The sequence below is a fragment of the Geotrypetes seraphini genome, chromosome 3 (genome assembly GCF_902459505.1).
Source record: "Geotrypetes seraphini chromosome 3, aGeoSer1.1, whole genome shotgun sequence".
Classification (NCBI taxonomy): Eukaryota; Metazoa; Chordata; class Amphibia; order Gymnophiona; family Dermophiidae; genus Geotrypetes; species Geotrypetes seraphini.
The window spans coordinates 22,182,226-22,200,907 of NC_047086.1; the positions used below are offsets into that span (position 1 = coordinate 22,182,226).

General features: G+C 47.1%; 2 protein-coding genes across 18 annotated transcripts in view; one reads left to right on the forward strand and one right to left on the reverse strand.

The window, feature by feature from the left end:
• Window positions 1-1,990, reverse strand: part of SNAP91 (synaptosome associated protein 91) — a 262,921-nt gene extending 260,931 nt beyond the window's left edge. For 5 of the 16 annotated variants that reach the window (XM_033937978.1, XM_033937981.1, XM_033937982.1 and 2 more), the window contains exons 1-2: window positions 1,530-1,989; window positions 519-656 (exon numbers count right to left, since the gene is read on the reverse strand). In XM_033937978.1, coding sequence (XP_033793869.1) covers window positions 519-648 — 130 coding nt within the window. In that variant the 5' untranslated portion in view covers window positions 649-656; window positions 1,530-1,989. Of the gene's footprint in view, window positions 1-518; window positions 657-1,250; window positions 1,380-1,529 lie in introns of those variants that run through there. The other 11 variants (XM_033937989.1, XM_033937988.1, XM_033937987.1 and 8 more) reach the window with 7 other exon arrangements.
• A 131-nt stretch (window positions 1,991-2,121) lies between these two features.
• The window catches only part of RIPPLY2 (ripply transcriptional repressor 2), a 71,719-nt gene continuing 55,158 nt past the window's right edge, over window positions 2,122-18,682 (forward strand). Inside the window, exon 1 of one of the 2 annotated variants that reach the window (XM_033937996.1) lies at window positions 2,122-2,211. The gene's annotated coding sequence lies outside the window, so the exon portion shown is untranslated. Of the gene's footprint in view, window positions 2,212-2,307; window positions 2,427-18,682 lie in introns of those variants that run through there. The other variant, XM_033937995.1, reaches the window with a different exon arrangement.

Consider the following 18,682-nt stretch of genomic DNA (forward strand, 5'->3'; position numbering starts at 1 on the left):
TCCTAACACAGTGGATTCATTAATAGCCTCCTTTGGGAGAGCATTCCAGGCGTCCACCACTCGCTGTGTGAAGCAGAACTTCCTGACATTTGTCCTGGACTTGTCCCCCCTTAGCTTCAAACCATGTCCTCTTGTCCGTGACACGTTGGACATTGTAAATAATTTATTTTCCTTCTCTATTTTATCGATGCCTTTCAGTATTTTGAACGTCTCGATCATGTCCCCTCGCAGCCTCCTCTTCTCATTCATCTTAAAATTCAAGAACCCATTGGACTATAAAGGCGACACCGTTAGGCGCCTCGCTTGAGCCCTCGCTAAGCCATTCGCCGCTCTCGGGGGCCCCAGGGCTCAGCGGCACGCGCCCGCCCCCCCCCCCCCTCGGGCGCTGAAACAGCGCGAGCCAGGTGGGCGGAGCTTGGCACCAGCAGAGCGGCGCGCAAAGGGGGGGGGGACGGGGAGCGCTGCCGATTTTAACCCTCCCCCCCTAAAAAAAAAAAAAAAGCCAAGAAGCTGCTTACAGTCCAGGTGCTTCTTCTTGGGTCCCATCACCTCGTGCGTGGTGGCCTTACAGACCGCTCTGGCCACTGCCGAGCCCGTAACGCTGTACTGTGCGGCGGCGATGCGATCTGTCAGCGTCTGACCCGACATCTTCTCTCCTGAGCACAAAAAAAAAAAAAAAAAAAAAGCAGCAGCTGTTTTACATAGACGCGCAAGTTATACACATAGACGTCTTAGTTTCTTAACCAGGGCGAACCATTTGCAACGTGGAACCGGGACCTCGGTCGTGCATCAAGCTCTGCGGGGGGGCTTTTAGATCCCTAGGTCAAATGCATATGGGAAGGAGGGGGGGGGGTTGGAGACTGAACCGCTTCTCCCATGGGAGGGCCACACAAACCAAACTCCGTCTGTGCCTCCTGGAGGGCCGCAATCCAGTCGGGGTTTTCAGGATTTCCCCAATGAATATGCACGAGATCCATGCGCGCGCACTGCTTTCAATGCCTATTCATTGGGGAAAATCCTGAAAACCCCGAATGCTGTATGGGGCAAAAAAACAAACCAAAAAAAAATGACATCGGTCGGGCATTGATCCCTGTAGCCCACCGCATTCCGCCGCTTATGCATGCAATGGGCTCTCGGCTCCTGCAAAAGAGATTAAGGGAGTTGCACGCCTCCCCTTCCCCACCCGTCAGAGAGAAGGACGCTGCAAAAGAGAGAAGGCCTCCCCCCCCCCCCTCCCTCCCCTTCCGTACCGCACTGCCAGGTGACCCCTGGGAAGAGAAGGAAACTGGAGCGGGCAATGAATGAGAAGGAGCTTTGGACGAGGATCTGCGTCTTCCGTTACACAGACGCCCTTCTCTCTCGCCTTTAGGGTTTCTTTCATCGATCATATTTGCGGGACAAAACGGTGCATCTCTCGCCCGCTCAGCAAAGCCTCGCCTCGCCCCCCCCCCCCCATTAAAACACAGATCAGTGCAGCATCCCTAGCCTCAACCCTCCCCCCCCCCCAAGCCGTGAATCATCCAACTCACCTGGCACCTCTCCCCAAACACAATGCGAAAAGTGCAAATTTTTTTTTTTTTTTTTTTCCAATTTAAGAGCTAAATAATTCCAAGGATCCGGGCGATTTCCTGCACCCTTGTCGGCCTTCCCCCACCCCCCTCCCGGGGGTCTGCGATATTGCGCCGATCTGCCCTCGCCCAGGCGCGCGCGCCGCCCTGCCCTCTCTCCCCGGAGCCCCAGAATGAGGGGGTGGGTGGGAGCGACCGACGGAGGGGAGACCTTTTCGGGCCCCTGGTCGTCCAGCTGCCGCTGCGGCGGTGATGGCAGGAAATCCGAGGGAGGGAGGGGGGGGGACGCCGGCTGTGAATGGAGGGGGCGCACGTGATACGATTAGGGAAGGACGCGGGGAATCTGCAAGAGAAGGAGGTGGGGGCAGAAGCTGGGTCGGTCACCCCCCTCCTCCCCCGCAGGATAATCGTTTATCCCACTCCCCCCCCCCCTCTCCGCCAGGTTTGTGGTTTCTCCGAGTCAGGTGACTTCCCCCCTCCCTCAGGTTTGCTCGCTATCAGTTATCTCCGCTATCTTCTCCTCCATCCCCTCCCCCTCCCCAGCCCTTGCCGCACTCTTAAAGGCGAAGGACGTAATTCCCTTCGCGAGGTGCGCGCTGGGGGCGGGAGTCTGCCGTAAAAGGCTTTGGCGGTCGTTAGAAAGGTGAGCCGCCGAGGTGCTGATTGGCTGGGGAAGGCGTTCTAGCGTGCTCTTAAGCGCTCGCGCCTTCGTGGGTGTTTTTTTTTTTTTTTTTATTAGAAACTGGGCGCGGCCCTAACTGTTAAATGGGGGTCGAAGGGCGAAAGGAACTACGGAGTGAATATATTTTGTAAAGGTTTGGCAATCTGCCTGCAGGATATCTCATTCACTCTTTACAAGTGAGCAGATCTTTTATGTTTTTATGGGTTTTTTTGTTTTAATTAATATAAGATTGTAATTCCTGAACTTGGGAAATCACATTGAACTCCTGTCCGGGATTCATAATAGTGGTCAACTGTGAGGCTTAAATGTTCTGCTTGTAGCTCTTCTCCTCCCCCCCCCCCTCCAAGAAAAAAACCCATCACCCCTGTAGAGCTTTGCATTTGATTTACTCCTACTATTATACTTTGTAGTATTCATTTGGGCTCTGTTTAATGTGTTTCATGCATTTGTTCTGTTAAATTTGCATACACTTAGGTTCAAACAATTTTTATTGATGCAAACAATAGTGCAAGCAAAACAATTGAACACAAAACGTTCATAGTACAAACATAGATGCATCCTATTCAACACAATTTCAAGTATGTACAGGAGATAGTAACAGCAACAATCTCCCCTCCCCCCCCCCCCCCCCCACAAATCGACTCATGGCAAGCGAGGCCAGAGTCGGCAGAATGGCCCTCTGAAGGCCTGGACTCTGATGAGCCCCAAAAAAGCCACGCCACCTCCTTCCCCCAACTCATCCCCAATACATAAACCTGTGACTAAGTGCTAGAACCGTATGAACCCCCTCCCCCCCTTAAGCCACCATAGCTCACCATTGCTCTCTCACCCCAGCAAGCTGAGCGCCCAGATCAGGACACCCATCGTAAAATCTCACTTCGTCCCGTTGGATGTAAAGACTGCAGATAGCTCCCAGACATTTAAGAACACCATCTTCCGCTTCCTAGACCCTCCCGCATCCCTCGCCTCCCAGGTAGCCAACAATTTGCATACATTTAAATCTGTAAGTTAATCAGAGGCTTAAACTTCATATGATATGTTAATCAAGTTTTCTATTCTGCCTTTACCTATGCAGGTCAAGATCTGATAACATTACAAGAGGTTGGGTCAGTTACATAGGAAATTACAATGGACAGTTTGACACAGATACTAATACAGTTAGGTCATAGTTACAAGTACAAATAGGCAAATCATTGGCTCTTCGTTTTGTCCCAGGAATTGCATTAGACACTTTAGAAATGGGCTTATACAATTACCATTTCAGTTACTTCAGGGTTGGCTCCCTGTCCTGGTGAAGAAATGTTTTCAAAAGTTTTCTGAAGCTGAGATAGTGGTTGCAAGATCGTAGCGTAAGTGGTAGTTGGTTCCCGCATTTTGCTAATTGATATTGGATGGATAAGGTAACTTGCCTGGTAGACTTTATATTGTTGCATGCTGATAATTTTAAGTGGAATATCTGTTGGAGGCACCCTGGAGTAGGATGGCCAACTCTTAGGTAGTCGGGAGCATGCCCTCTCAGGATCTTAAAGGCAGTGATGCCTAATTCAAAACTTGATCCTTACAGTTATGGGCAGCCAATGTAGTTTCATATACAGTATAATCTCATTATAACAGACTTCAAGGGACCTGGAAAAACAGTCCGTTATAACCAGAGTCTGTTATACCCAGAGTTGCATTTTGTAAAAACTTTATTTAGGTCAAATTGAAATAACGTACAATCAATGAACAACAGTCACTGCACAAGCATATCAGCAACATCAATAACAAAACTCAGCAAAACATTGGTATGATACAAAATGATTGCAAAACCAGAACACTAAAAGATGTTCTAATCTAAAGCATTATGTCGTACTGTACTGGAAAGATAAATAATCTGTCATTTTCTTCTGGGCTGCATTTTGACACTATATTACTGTCACGCCATGCGCCTTGTAGGCGGAGCCTTCATGTCCGTTATAACTAAACTACAGCTAAAAGCGGCTCTGGAGACCAAATTGGTTGTCCGTTGTATCCAAAAGTATGTTATATGCAAGTCCGCTATATGCGATGATTTTCTGTATGTTTATAAAGGTGCACGGCCGGGACCAGCGGACCTTGTCCGCTATAGGCGAGGTTCCGTTATAAGCGAGTCTGTTATAACGAGATTATACTGTTGTAGGGTTTAGGTGTTCTGATTTCCATAGTTCATGTGCGAGTCTTATTTCTGCATTTTGAACTAGTTGTAGTAGTAGACCGATAGCAAAGTTTTAGCACAAAGAACTAGCGTTATATTATAGTAACCTAGACGAGATAGGATTGGTGATTGCACTAAAATTCGGAAAGCCTCTGTTTCAAAGTATTTCCTGATGGATCTCGACTTTCTCATCACAAGGAAATACAGTCAAACTCGGTTTGCAAGTAACGCGGTTTACAAGACAAGCAAAACACTCATGCAAATGTTAACTTGCAAAACGAGCATTGACTCGCTATATGAGTGTGTCCCGAAGTAAACCATCTCGCATCCCCCTCTCCATACCTTGCAATGCACGCACAGCCTGGGGCAGAGCTGCCCCCTGCGTGTGACTGCAGATTTTCCTGTTGCTTTCTAATTTCTGCTTCTCTTCCGCACTGCAGACAGTTTTGCCTTTACAGAGGTGTCCAACCCGCAGCCCCGTGAGGTATTTTGTGCGGCCCCACTCAAGGGCGATGTGATGTTTTCCTCTATCGCCCTTGGGTGTTTACCTTCTTGCCAGCTCCCTCCTCCATCATGCTGCATTTGCTCAAAGCCGCGGGCAGCGGCTCCTATGTGCCTCCTGCAGCTGACCCAGAAGTGTTTCCCTCTGACATTGCAACGTCAGAGAGAAGGCTTCCAAATCAGCCACGGGAGGAGCATAGGAGCCGCTGACTGCGGCTTTGAGCGAACACTGCAGCAAGACGGAGGAGGGAGCGGCAAGAAGGTAAACACTCACGGCACAGAAGAGAGGAAAGGAGAAGGACATGTTGGGACTTGAGAGAGAGGCGCTGCCCGCGGCTTTCAGCAAAAAAAAAAAAAAAATAACTGTAGCAGTGAGGAGGGAACCAGCCTGAAGGTAAACATCCGCGGCACAGAAGGGAGGGAGGGAGAAGGGCGTGTTGGGACTTGAGAGGGAGGGAGCACAAACTTAGGAAAAATAATGGAAGGAGGGATGGGCATGAACTTAGAACACAGAATGAAGGGAAAGAGGGAGGGAAGATGGAAGAATGGAGGGAGTGAGGGAAAGAGATGCTGAGGTGAGAGAGAGAATAGAAAGGGAGAATTGGGTGTCTGAGAGAGGGAAAGAGATGGTGCACATGGGGAGATGAAGAAAGAGGAGAACTGTTGGACAGATAGAAGAGGGATGGAGACAGAGAGATTCTTCTGCATTACCACTTCAACCTGGTGGGCCGCCGCGTGACCCAGCAGAGGCACTGCTTATGTTCTTATGTTATATCCTACGGGGAACTTTGCTTTGGATTACGAGCATGCTTCTGGAACGAATTATGCTCGTAAAACAAGGTACCACTGTATTGTTTTTTATTATTGGTGGTATGGTTGTATGGATAGGTGGTTATCAATTTCTACTGCTAAGATTCGGGATGGTAGTTCTAACGGAAAGTCTGTTTCATCTACTGTAATCCTTGGAGTGTAGTGTGGATCAGTTGAGGGCCCCAGCCAAAGGAATAAAACTAGTAATCTTGAGGGTTACATAACCTTTCAAAGGAACACAAAAGCAGTTTATAAAAATAAAAACAGTAGAGATGGGGGAAAATGCTAAAAAAAGACCCTATAAATAACTTATATATTCATACAAGTTGAATGAAAAAAATAAACTCAGTCACCAAAAATCATTCATCTAAAAAAAAAAAAGCCAGTGAAAGGACACAATGTAGTAACATCTTGGACGCTCAGAAGGGAGGGGGGAAGGAGCATGTGGTGGGGGGGGGGGTGAGGCGCCACCTCTCTGGGCGCCTCTCTCCCTTGCTATGCCACTGTCTGCAAGGTGGCTTACTTGTTACCCAACACTAGTATTTTAGTACCTAATTCTAATTGACAAATTAACTAAATGAACTGTGCTAAGGAAACTGAAGATTCAATTAGGACAGTTGTACTAAGCTGAATTAGGTGGTAATGCACACCTAATGCACCTTAATATGGGATAGTGTGAGATGCTCTCAGGTGCCCTGTAATAATTGTCAAATGTGTGTGAGCTAACTACACAGTAAAAATGCCTATGTGATATACCATAGCGTTTTTTTGCTACTTCAGCTTGTCTGCAGTGTTCTTTTCTCATATGTTTAAAAACAATAGACTGTTTTCAGTCCAATTCTTTATATGACCCCTGAGGAAGGCGTGTTTGCCGAAACACAGATCGTGTAGGCTCCAGTTGGATCTTTATCACTGTATTTTTTATCATTGTACTTTTTAAATTGAATTTTCATGCTTTTATATGTCAGTGTATAATAAATTATCTCCAGAACATCTGTATCCACAGGTTTTTGGTTTTGTTTTCATCGGTGGATTGTTTGCACTGTGGATCATTGGCTCTCCCCATTTTTCTTTGTTGTGCATGCCTATAATTCCTCATTATCAAAAATGTGTATTGAATAAGATGTCAACCATATTACCAAATGCTCATGTATCAGAATTTTATGTAACTAGTCATACCTCGCATGCCCATCTTTATCACCTCATTGCCTGTAATTATGATCAACTGTAACCATGATCAATTGTAATTTCTTGTTAATTTTGTTCCAATACCTTCTTTACTTGTAAAGATAGTTTATTGTAATTTCTTATTAAGTTTTGTTTAATTGATGTGAACCGCCTAGAACTCCCTGGGTATTGCGGTATACAAAAATAAAGTTATTATTATTATTATTATTATTATTACCTATGTTAGTGTTGTATAACTTTTCTTATTGTTTACTACTATAAAATAATAAAAATATTGAACAAAAAAAAAATAAAAATATATATATATATATATTTTGAGGGAGCGTGTCAGCGGGCAGAGAGTGGGCATTTTTGTGCACACAAATACCAAGTTAGCACTTAGACCCTTAGGGATGTAAGAGTTGCACTGGTGCCAAATTTAAGTTGAAAATCCTTTAAATATGTTTTTTATGATCCATCCCAGTTGACAGGATTTTTGTCTCTAAAACGCCTTGATAAAGAAGTTGTATCAACCTTTAAATGATTAGATTAACTCTCCACCCATTACAGGCTACTGTTTTGATCTAAATATATTAGTTCTTTATGTTTAATCACTTAACTTGATTCTTGGATCAGATTAATTGAGGACTTGAGAATAATAGAAAATTGTCTATTGTTTCTTTTTACTTTGAATCGGTGTAATTCTGATTTGAACTATGTTTAAATTTATATATTTCTATCAATCTTTCTGTTCATGATGATTATGCTTGGAATTGTTTTTTCTGAAAATTAAAGAATTAAAGAAAATTACATTTGAAAAAAAGCATTTAAAAGGAAAAACGTAGGCACCTGCGTTGTGCCTATGGAAGCGCTTTAGGATGCCTAATGCCACTATAGGCGTGGCAAGCACCAGAAGTGGCATTAGGCATCATAAAGTATCTCTGTAGGCATGATTCATGTACAAGGTTGGCACCAGAAATGTAGGCTTTGAAAACCCTGGCCTACATTTCTGGCACCTACCTTTTCTGGAGCTGCAACTCTATAAACGGCGCATTTGCATGATTCACAAACAATCAGCGGCCACTGACAGTGGTGCTGTTTATAAAACCCTGGCCTTACAGCCTACAAAATGAGTGGCAGTATGTGTACACACTGTAAGAACATAACAATTGCCGTACTGGGACAGATCCAAAGGTCCATCAAGCCCAGTATCCTGTTTCCAACAGGTCACAAGTACCAGGCAGAAACCCAAAGAATAATAATATTCCAGAGCTGAGATTGTGATGTCATAATGCCTCATTCCACCAATGCCTAAGAGCCCAACCTCATCAGTGATGTCAAAATGGTTTGATTATCATATACTTGGTTCACATAAGAATATAAGAGTTGCCTTAATGGGACAGACTGAAGCGCCATAAAGCCCAATATCCTGTTTTCAACAGTAGCCAACAGAAGTCCCAAGTACTTAGCTAGATCCCAAGTAGTAAAACAGATTTTATGTTGCTTATCCTAGGAATAAGCAGTGGATTTCTCCAAGTCAACTCAATGGTCTATGGACTTCTTTTTAGGAAATTATCCAAACCATTTTTAAACCCTGCTAAGTTATCTGATTTCACCACATTCTCTGGCAACAAATTCCAGAATTTAATTACACATTGAGTGAAGAAATATTTTCTCTGGTTTGTTTTAAATGTACTACTTAGTAGTGTGATCACATGCCACTTAGTCCTAGTATTTTTTTAAAAGAGTAAACAAATGATTCACATCTACACTTTCCACTCCACCCAGTGTTTTATAGACCTCTGTCATATCACCTCTGAGCTGTCTTTTCTCCAGCTGAAGAGCTGTAGCCACTTTAGCCTTTCCTCATAGAGAAGTCCCATCCCTTTTATTATTTTTGTCACCCTTCTCTGTACCTTTTCTAATTCTGATATATCTTTTTTTTAGATTAGACAACCAGAATTGTGCACCTGCACCATTTAAGGGCATTATAACATTTTCATCTTTGTTTTCCTTTCCTGATAATTCCTAACATTCTGTTTGCTTTCTTAGCAGCTGCTGTACGTTGAGCTGACGGTTTGAACTTATCCTCAACAATGACACCTAGATCCTTTTCCTGGGCAGAACCTAGCATCACATATGGTTCCCCTTTCCCACATGCATCATTTTGTACTTGCTCACATTAAACATATGCCATTTTGTTGCCCAATCTCCCAGTCTTACAAGGTCCACTTGCAATTTTTCTACAATCCTCTTGCAATTTATCAACTTTGTGTCATCAACAGGGCAGGATTAATTTGTCAAGGGCCCCTAGGCACACAAGTACATTGGGCCCCCTGCTCCACCCCATCCCACCATGTGCTCAGGTGGAAACAGGAAGCTGCGTCAGAGGGAAGCTTTGGGCAAGCAGCACTGCTTGCACAATTACAGTTCCCGATGCCTTTCTTACCCGTGTTGCTTGCTTGTCTTACTTTCCGTCGATGGGGGGGAGGGGCTCGCGCCTTGCCAATTGGGGTGGGGCCCACGTTGCCGATCGATGCTGGAGGGGCCTATCGCCATTTGGAAAAAACAATGTTGATGCCCTCCTTCATCGGGCCCCCCTGACCATTTCGGCCCTAGGCATGTGCCTACTTGGCCTACTGGTTAATCCTGCCCTGGTCATCAACCAAATTTAATCATCTCACTAGTTATTTCCACCTCTCTAGATCATTAATAAATATGTTAAAAAGCAGCGGTCCCAGTACAGACCCCTGGGGAACCCCACTATTTACCCTTCTCCATTGAGAATATTGACCATTTAAACATACTCTCTGTTTTCTGTCTTTCAACCAGTTCTTAATCCATAGTAGGGCATTCAAACACATTGGGACAGTAATGTTTTACTTTTTCAATCTTCATAAAACATACACACACACATGCAAGTCCCCTAAAGAGAGAACCATTCAGCACCAAGGACAGCTCCCTGCTGCTGTTCTTAGTTCCATCTTTTTCCAACATAACTTCCCAGGCTATTTTAGTTTAGAATCATCTTCTGATCTGAGATAATTCACCAGCACATCCAGACAAATAATTCCTCCCTCCTCTGCCCAGTATGCACCATATCACATTACATTAAATTTATTAATTTCTATTCCACCTTAACCTTGCAGTTCTACGATAAAAGATAGACTGGTAATTTCCGGGAAAACACAATATTACACATAACATAAAAACAATATTAAGTTGATCACATCCTAACATATTTCCTGAATAACAGTGAGAGTTTAAAGAAACTGGGCCTCTTCTCCCTTGAAAAGAGGAGACTGAGAGGGGACATGATCGAAACATTCCAAGATAATGAAGGAAATTAACTTAGTAGATAAAGACAGATTGTTCACCCTCTCCAAGGTAGAGAGAATGAGAGGGCATTTTCTAAAGTTAAAAGGGGATAGATTTTGTACAAATGTAAGGAAGTTCTTCACCCAGAGAGTGGTGGAAAACTGGAACGCTCTTCTGGAGGCTGTTATAGGGGAAAACACCCTCCAAAGATTCAAAACTAAGTTAGACAAGTTCCTGCTGAACCAGAACATACGCAGGTAAGGCTAGTCTCAGGGCAAAGGTCTGACCTAAGGGCCACCACGTGAGCAGACTGCTGGGCATGATGGACCACTGGTCTGACCAGCAGCGGCTGTTCTTATGTTCAGGTAAGCTGGAGCAGAGCCATACAAGAGTTTAAATAACCTTGTCATGATCCTATGTTAGTTGTACTTGTAACCACCTCTCATGAATTTAGATTTTTCAGAAAGCTTTTGAAAAGTTCCTCACGAGAGGCTCTTGAGAAAATTGAAATGTCATGGGATAGGTGGCAAAGTTCAGTTGTGGATTAGGAATTGGTTATCGGATAGAAAACAGAGGGTAGGGTTAAATGGTCATTTTTCTCAATGGACTAAACTAAACTAAACTTTAGGTTTGTATACCGCGCCATCTCTGCAAGTGTAGAGCTCGGCACGGTTTACAGAGTTAGGATAGACAGGAACTCCAATGAAGGGTTAAAGGAAAGGAGCTAAGAAGATAGAGAGGGACAAGGGTACTAGAGAGCGGGAAGTGTTAGATTTTTGAAAAGAGCCAGGTTTTATCCCAGGACAAGCAGGCAGCATATTCTTGACTGATGGGTGACGGCACCGACGGAGCCCCGGTACGGACAATTTTAGAGTGATTGCACTCTAAGAACTTGGAAAGTTCTAGCAGGCCGCACCGCGCACGCGCGAGTTCCTTCCCACCCGACGGAGGCGCGCGGTCCCCAGTTTCTTAGTTTCCGCGGAGCTAAGAAGACGCACGTTTCAACGGCTGTTGAAAACTTTTTTCTATTTTCGCCTTCCCGCTCGCGTAAACTCGTTGGGAAATATTGTTTCCCTCATTTTATTTTATTTTCTTTGTTTAAAAAAAAAACAAAAACTTAATTCGTTTTTCTTTCATTTTTTCGGTTTCGCCCCAGCGGGGCCTGTTGCCACCATCGAGGCCTCGGCCTTCGATTTGGCTGAAGCCGTTTTTACATTCATGCCCCCTCAACCCGGGTTTAAGAAGTGCCAGCGGTGCGCTCAACCAATTTCACTCACAGACCCGCACAACTGGTGTCTACAGTGTCTTGGTCCTGACCATCGAGCGTCTACTTGCACCCGCTGTGCCACTCTTAAAAAGAGAACTTTAAAAAATCGACAAATCCAACAGCGATTATTGTTTGGTACCGAGATGTCGGATTCGGCGGCACCGGTCCCCACTTCGACCCCGATGCAGTTGGCACCTGCCTCGTCGACACCGCGCCGGCGTCGCACCCTTCAGGTAAGCCGGCTAAAAAGCCTTCCCCGCTGGAGCGCCCTCCGGTCTCAGTGGCAGCGAGCCCAATCCTGCCGACCTCGAGGCACCCGCGGAAGCGCTCCGCTCCGATTGAGGTAAGCCCCTCGACATCGGGTTCCTCTTCGGAGTGTAGAGCGGCACCCAAGGTACCGCAGAAGAAAAAAGCGGTACCGGTGCCTTCACTGGACGAGCGCATTGCCGCCGTCCTGCAAGTACAGCTTAAAGAACAACTACAGCAGCTGTTACCTGCCCTTCTGACACCGAGCCTTCCAGTTCCGGTCCGGTCTGAGCCTCCGGTACCGACAGTGGAGCAGCCTCCTTTGTCTGCATCCACCTTGTCGGTACCAATGCATACCACTTCCTCGGTATCTATGCCAGTCTTAGCGCCGGAACTGAGATCCTTACACCAGGCTGTTCAAACATCGGCGCCAACACAGCCTATAACATCTCCCGGTACCGTTTCACAGAGGTCTGGGAAGTCGATGCATAAAACTCGACACCTAGAACCCTCCACACCGGAATCCCGGGACCGCAGTTTTCAAGTGCGGGACCCTGATCTGTGGGGCGATTCGGAGGACCCTCTTCTCTCAGAGGGAGAGTGTTCATCAGGAGAAGAGGATCCTTCTGTTTTGGATCCATCCTCTAAACCTGATGCAACTTTTTACCTCTTTTCTCAAAGAGATGTGTGAATCTCTCTCTATTCCCTTGGAGGCTGAATCCAAAAAATCCAAGGCATTTCTTGATGCTCTGGATTTTGACCAGCCTCCAAGGGAATTTCTCAAACTGCCTCTCCATGACATATTAAGAGAGACATTTTACAAAAATCTAGAGACACCCTTGACCATCCCAGGAGCTCCCCGCAAACTGGACTCCTTATATAAGGTCATACCTATTCCAGGCTTTGACAAGCCGCAACTCCCCCATGAGTCTTTACTGGTGGAATCTACTTTAAAGAAATCCACGGGGGCTAGTGTATATGCTTCTGTCCCTCCTGGCAGAGAAGGTAAGGCCATGGATAAGTTTGGCAAGAGGTTGTATCAAAATGCGATGCTAGCAAATAGATCAGGGAACTATGCTTTCCATTTTTCTTTTTACCTTAAGCATCTCATTCAGACTTTGTCATCTTTTGAGAAATATCTCCCTGACCGTAAAAAATCTGCCTTTCGCCAAACTTCTTCATCGCTCTTACAACTGCGCAAGTTCATGGTCAGATCAATCTATGACACCTTTGAGCTGACCTCTAGGGCCACGGCTATGTCGGTAGCTATGCGGCGACTGGCCTGGCTCAGAGTTTCAGAACTCGATGTCAATCATCAAGATCGACTGGCCAATGCACCTTGTTTGGGGGATGAGCTGTTTGGAGAATCCATGGACTCCACTACTCAGACACTCTCAGCTCATGAGACTCGATGGGACACTCTCCTTAAGACAAAGAAGAAGACCCCACCTACTAGGCCTTTTCGCCAACAATCGGCCTATCAACGTAGATTTGTGGCTCGTCCTTTACCTCAGACACAGCAACAACCCAGGCATCAGAGGCAACAACAGAGGCAAGCTGCTCGACCAGCACAGCAGCAACAGCAGGTGAAACCTCCCCCTTCACAGAAATCAACTCAACCCTTTTGACTTGGTTCTCCAGGACATAGCCAGTCTCCCTCCTTCTGCCCATCTTCAGCAGCCCATAGGAGGACACCTTACTCATTTCATAAGCCGTTGGGAAATCATCACCTCGGATCAGTGGGTCCTCAACATCATCCGCCACGGCTACTCTCTCAATTTCCAGACTCTTCCTGCCCAAAGTCTGCCAAGAGAGTCTGCTTTGAACACTCCTCAGTCTTCCCTCCTTCTTCAAGAGGTTCAATCCCTCCTTCTTCTGAACGCCATAGAGGAAGTTCCTGTAGATCAAAAGGGGCAGGGATTTTACTCCCGTTACTTTCTAGTCCCCAAAAAAACAGGAGATCTCAGACCCATTTTAGATCTTCGCGATCTCAACAAATGCTTGGTAAAAGAGAAATTCAAGATGCTTTCTCTGGCTACTCTTTATCCTCTTCTCAATCAAGGCGACTGGCTATGTTCCCTAGATCTCAAAGAAGCATACACTCACATACCGGTCAATCTGGCCTCCAGACAGTACCTCCGCTTCATGATCAACCGTTGTCATTACCAATACAAGGTGCTACCCTTCGGTCTTGCCTCCTCTCCAAGAGTGTTCACCAAATGTCTGATTGTGGTGGCCGCCTTTCTCCGTTCCCACCTCCTTCAGGTGTTTCCTTACCTGGACGATTGGTTGATAAAGGCCAATACTTCTCACATAGTACTCCAGGCCACCAACCAGACCATCATGTTTCTACAACTTCTGGGGTTCGAGATCAATCTACCCAAATCTCATATTATCCCCACTCAGAGACTTCAATTCATTGGAGCGGTGCTGGACACAGTCCTCATGAGAGCATTTCTGCCGTCCAACCGTCTTCACACTCTCCAATCTCTGTGTCAGCAGGTGCTTCATCAACGCTCCATCTCTGCCAAGCAAATGATGATACTCTTGGGTCACATGGCCTCCACAGTTCATGTCACACCCTTCGCACGTCTCCACCTACGCACTCCTCAATGGACCCTAGCGACCCAGTGGTCCCAAGCGACGGATTCTTGCTCACGACACATATCTGTGACATCCTCTCTTCGTCAGTCTCTACAATGGTGGTTGTTATCCTCAAATCTCTCCAGAGGTCTTTTGTTCCATCTACTTCCTCATCAACTTGTCATCACCACCGACGCCTCCCTTTATGCCTGGGGAGCTCATTTGAACGAATTCCAAACTCAAGGACTTTGGACAGCCCAGGAAATGAAACATCACATCAACTTCCTGGAACTCAGAGCGATGTTTTATGCCCTCAAGGCCTTCCAGCATCTTCTCTTTCCTCAGGTCCTTCTACTGTGCACAGACAATCAAGTTGCAATGTACTACATCAACAAACAGGGTGGGACGGGCTCTCGCCTCTTGTGCCAGGAAGCCCAGAAGACTTGGGCTTGGGCCACAGATCACCACCTATTCCTGAAAGCTATCTACATTCAGGGAGAACAGAATTCCTTAGCGGACAAGCTCAGCAGAATTCTCCAGCCTCACGAGTGGACACTCGATCCTTTCACTCTGCAGTCCATCTTCGCTCAGTGGGGCACTCCTCAGATAGACCTCTTTGCAGCTCCTCACAATCATCAGCTGCCCCACTTCTGCTCCAGACTCTCCTCTCCTCACCGTCTGGCAGCGGATGCATTTCTCCTGAATTGGTCCAATCTCTTCCTGTATGCTTTCCCTCCTCTGCCTCTCATGCTCCGGACCTTGTTCAAGCTCCAGAGGGAACAGGCCACCATGATTCTGATTGTGCCACGGTGGCCCAGGCAACATTGGTTCTCCCTTCTACTTCAACTCAGTTCCAGGGAACCTATTCTACTTCCACAATTTCCTTCTCTGCTTACACAAAGTCAGGAGACCCTTCTGCATCCCAACCTCCAGTCTCTGCACCTGACAGCCTGGTATCTCTCGGGCTGACTTCGAATGATACTCTTTTGTCTCAGCCCGTTCGTTCTGTTCTGGATGCCTCCAGGAAACCTGCCACTCTGCAATGTTACCATCAGAAGTGGACACGGTTTTCTTCCTGGTGTCTTCTTCATCATCATAATCCTACGTCCCTTGCTGTGGAGACCGTGTTGGATTACCTTCTTTCTTTGTCTGATTCTGGTCTCAAGTCTACTTCCATCAGAGTCCACCTCAGTGCTATTGCTGCTTTTCATGAGCCAGTCCATGGGAAACTCCTTTCAGCTCATCCCTTGGTTTCCAGATTCATGCGAGGGCTTTTCAATGTGAAACCACCTCTTAAACCACCTCCTGTGATCTGGGATCTTAACGTGGTTCTTTCAGCTTTAATGAAGCCTCCGTTTGAACCTTTGGCCACGGCTTCTTTAAAATTTCTCACTTGGAAGGTTCTCTTCCTGATTGCTCTCACCTCTGTCAGGAGGGTCAGTGAGCTCCATGCACTAGTAGCAGACCCACCTTTTACTGTCTTTAATCATGACAAGGTGGTTCTGCGTACTCATCCAAAGTTTCTCCCTAAGGTTGTCTCTGAATTCCATCTCAACCAATCCATTGTTCTGCCTGTCTTCTTTCCGAAACCTCACTCTCACTCTGGAGAACAGGCTCTGCATACTTTGGACTGTAAGCGGGCTTTAGCTTACTATTTAGACCGTACTAAGCCCCACAGATCATTCCCTCAACTCTTTCTGTCCTTTGATCCGAATAAATTGGGACATCCTGTTTCTAAACGTACGCTGTCTAATTGGCTCGCAGCGTGCATTTCTTTATGTTATGCTCAGACCGGACTGACTCTGGAAGGTTCTGTCACAGCCCATAGAGTTCGAGCCATGGCAGCATCTGTGGCTTTCCTCCATTCCACACCTATAGAGGAAATCTGCAAGGCTGCTACTTGGTCCTCAGTTCATACTTTTACATTTCACTATTGTCTGGACGCATTCTCCAGACGGGATGGTCACTTCGGCCAATCTGTTTTGCAAAATTTGTTTTCCTAATGGCCAACCTTCCCACCATCCCTCTTTTAGTTAGCTTGGAGGTCACCCATCAGTCAAGAATATGCTGCCTGCTTGTCCTGGGATAAAGCACAGTTACTTACCGTAACAGGTGTTATCCAGGGACAGCAGGCAGATATTCTTGCGTCCCACCCACCTCCCCGGGTTGGCTTCATAGCTGGCTTATCCTAACTGGGGACCGCGCGCCTCCGTCGGGCGGGAAGGCACTCGCGCGTGCGCGGTGCGGCCTGCTAGAACTTTCCAAGTTCTTAGAGTGCAATCACTCTAAAATTGTCCGTACCGGGGCTCCGTCGGTGCCGTCGCCCATCAGTCAAGAATATCTGCCTGCTGTCCCTGGATAACACCTGTTACGGTAAGTAACTGTGCTTTCAGGTGTTTGCGGAAGAGTTGAACTTGGAGGCTTGGTGATGGCTGCCTAGCAGTTGAGCTCCCAATTATTAGACTTAAAGGTTTCATTAGTGGCCAGATCGGGAGCCCTTTCCAGCAGGGTACCTAACATCATCTACACCCCTTCCTCGTTCCAGCAGGGGAGAGAACTACATGAGGAGCAGCACTGACAATGTTCGGTACCAACTGCCAGTTTCACTAGTGGCCAGATCAGGAGCCCTTTACAGCAGGGCACCTAGCATCATCTACTCCCCTCCCCTGTTCCAGCAGGGGAGAGAACTACAGGTGGAGCAGCGCTGACGGTGCTCGGTACCAACTGCCAGTTTCACTAGTGGCCAGATCGGGAGCCCTTTACAGCAGGGCACCTAGCATCATCTACTCCCCTCCCCTGTTCCAGCAGGGGAGAGAACTACAGGTGGAGCAGCGCTGACGGTGCTCGGCACCAACTGCCAGTTTCACTAGTGGCCAGATCAGGAGCACTTTCCAGCAGGGCACCTAGCATCATCTACTCCCCTCCCCTGTTCCAGCAGGGGAGAGAACTACAGGTGGAGCAGCGCTGACGGTGCTCGGCACCAACTGCCAGTTTCACTAGTGGCCAGATAGGGAGCACTTTCCAGCAGGGCACCTAGCATCATCTACTCCCCTCCCCTGTTCCAGCAGGGGAGAGAACTACAGGTGGAGCAGCGCTGACGGTGCTCAGCACCAACTGCCAGTTTCACTAGTGGCCAGATCGGGAGCCCTTTCCAGCAGGGCACCTAGCATCATCTACTCCCCTCCCCTGTTCCAGCAGGGGAGAGAACTACAAAAAGAGCAGCGCTAACGGTGCTTGGCACCAACTGCCAGTTTCAATAGTGGCCAAATCGGGAGCCCGTTCCAGCAGTTCACCTAGCATCATCTACACCCCTCCCCGTTCCAGCAGGGGAGAGAATTACAAGAAGAGCATCGCTGACGGTGCTCGGCACCAACTGCCAGTTTCTCTAGTGGCCAGATCGGGAGCCCTTTCTAGCAGGGCACATAGCATCATCTACACCCCTCCCCCGTTCCAGCAGGGGAGAGAACTATAAGAGGAGCAGCGCTGACGGTGCTCGGCACCAACTGCCAGTTTCACTAGTGGCCAGATCCAGAGCCCGTTCCAGCAGTGCACCTAGCATCATCTACACCCCTCCCCCGTTCCAGCAGGGGAGAGATCTACAGGAGGAGCAGCACTGACGATGCTCGACACCAACCGCCAGTTTCACTAGTGGCCAGATCGGGAGCCCTTTCTAGCAGGGCACCTAGCATCATCTTCACCCCCCTCCCCTCCTCCCGTTCCAGCAGGGGAGAGCTGCAGTCTGACGCTCAAACCAACGTGGCTCCTTTCTGACTAACTCACTGCCCTCCCCCTCTTTGGCTTATCGAGATCCATTGGGGGCCAAATTTTATTATTGTCTATACTCTTGTTTTAGCTCCATATTTTTTATTATTGTCCATGCTCTTGTTTTAGATGCCTAAGTTTATTACTGTCTATGCTTTTGTTCAGTGCCAAACTGTATTACTGCCAAAGGTTTCGCCTTTTCTTCCCTACTCTTGGCTATGCACTCAGCCAGCCTAATTAAGTCCCCTGCCCCTTCCTTAGCTAACACTAATCCCCCCCTGCTGCATACTCTCACATACCAACCATCTGGCCCTAATCCTGCCATGAATCCTTTCTTCTGGTTCCTTCTCCTATTCTGCTCACCTCTCTATTCTTCCCTCTGTCTGATACCCCCCTCCCTCAACCTACTCGACCCACCAAACACCAATAATATTTGCCCTGGCCTCAGAATCCCCACGCTGATACACACCAGAATTCCCCCTTTCAAGAAAAACCCCCGAAAAGCCAACCTAAACTCACTAAAGCCCCTGCCCCCAGCCAATCTTCCCAATGCTGTCTCTAACTCTCTCACCCCAGTCCCGACTCTTTATTGTAATGCCAGATCA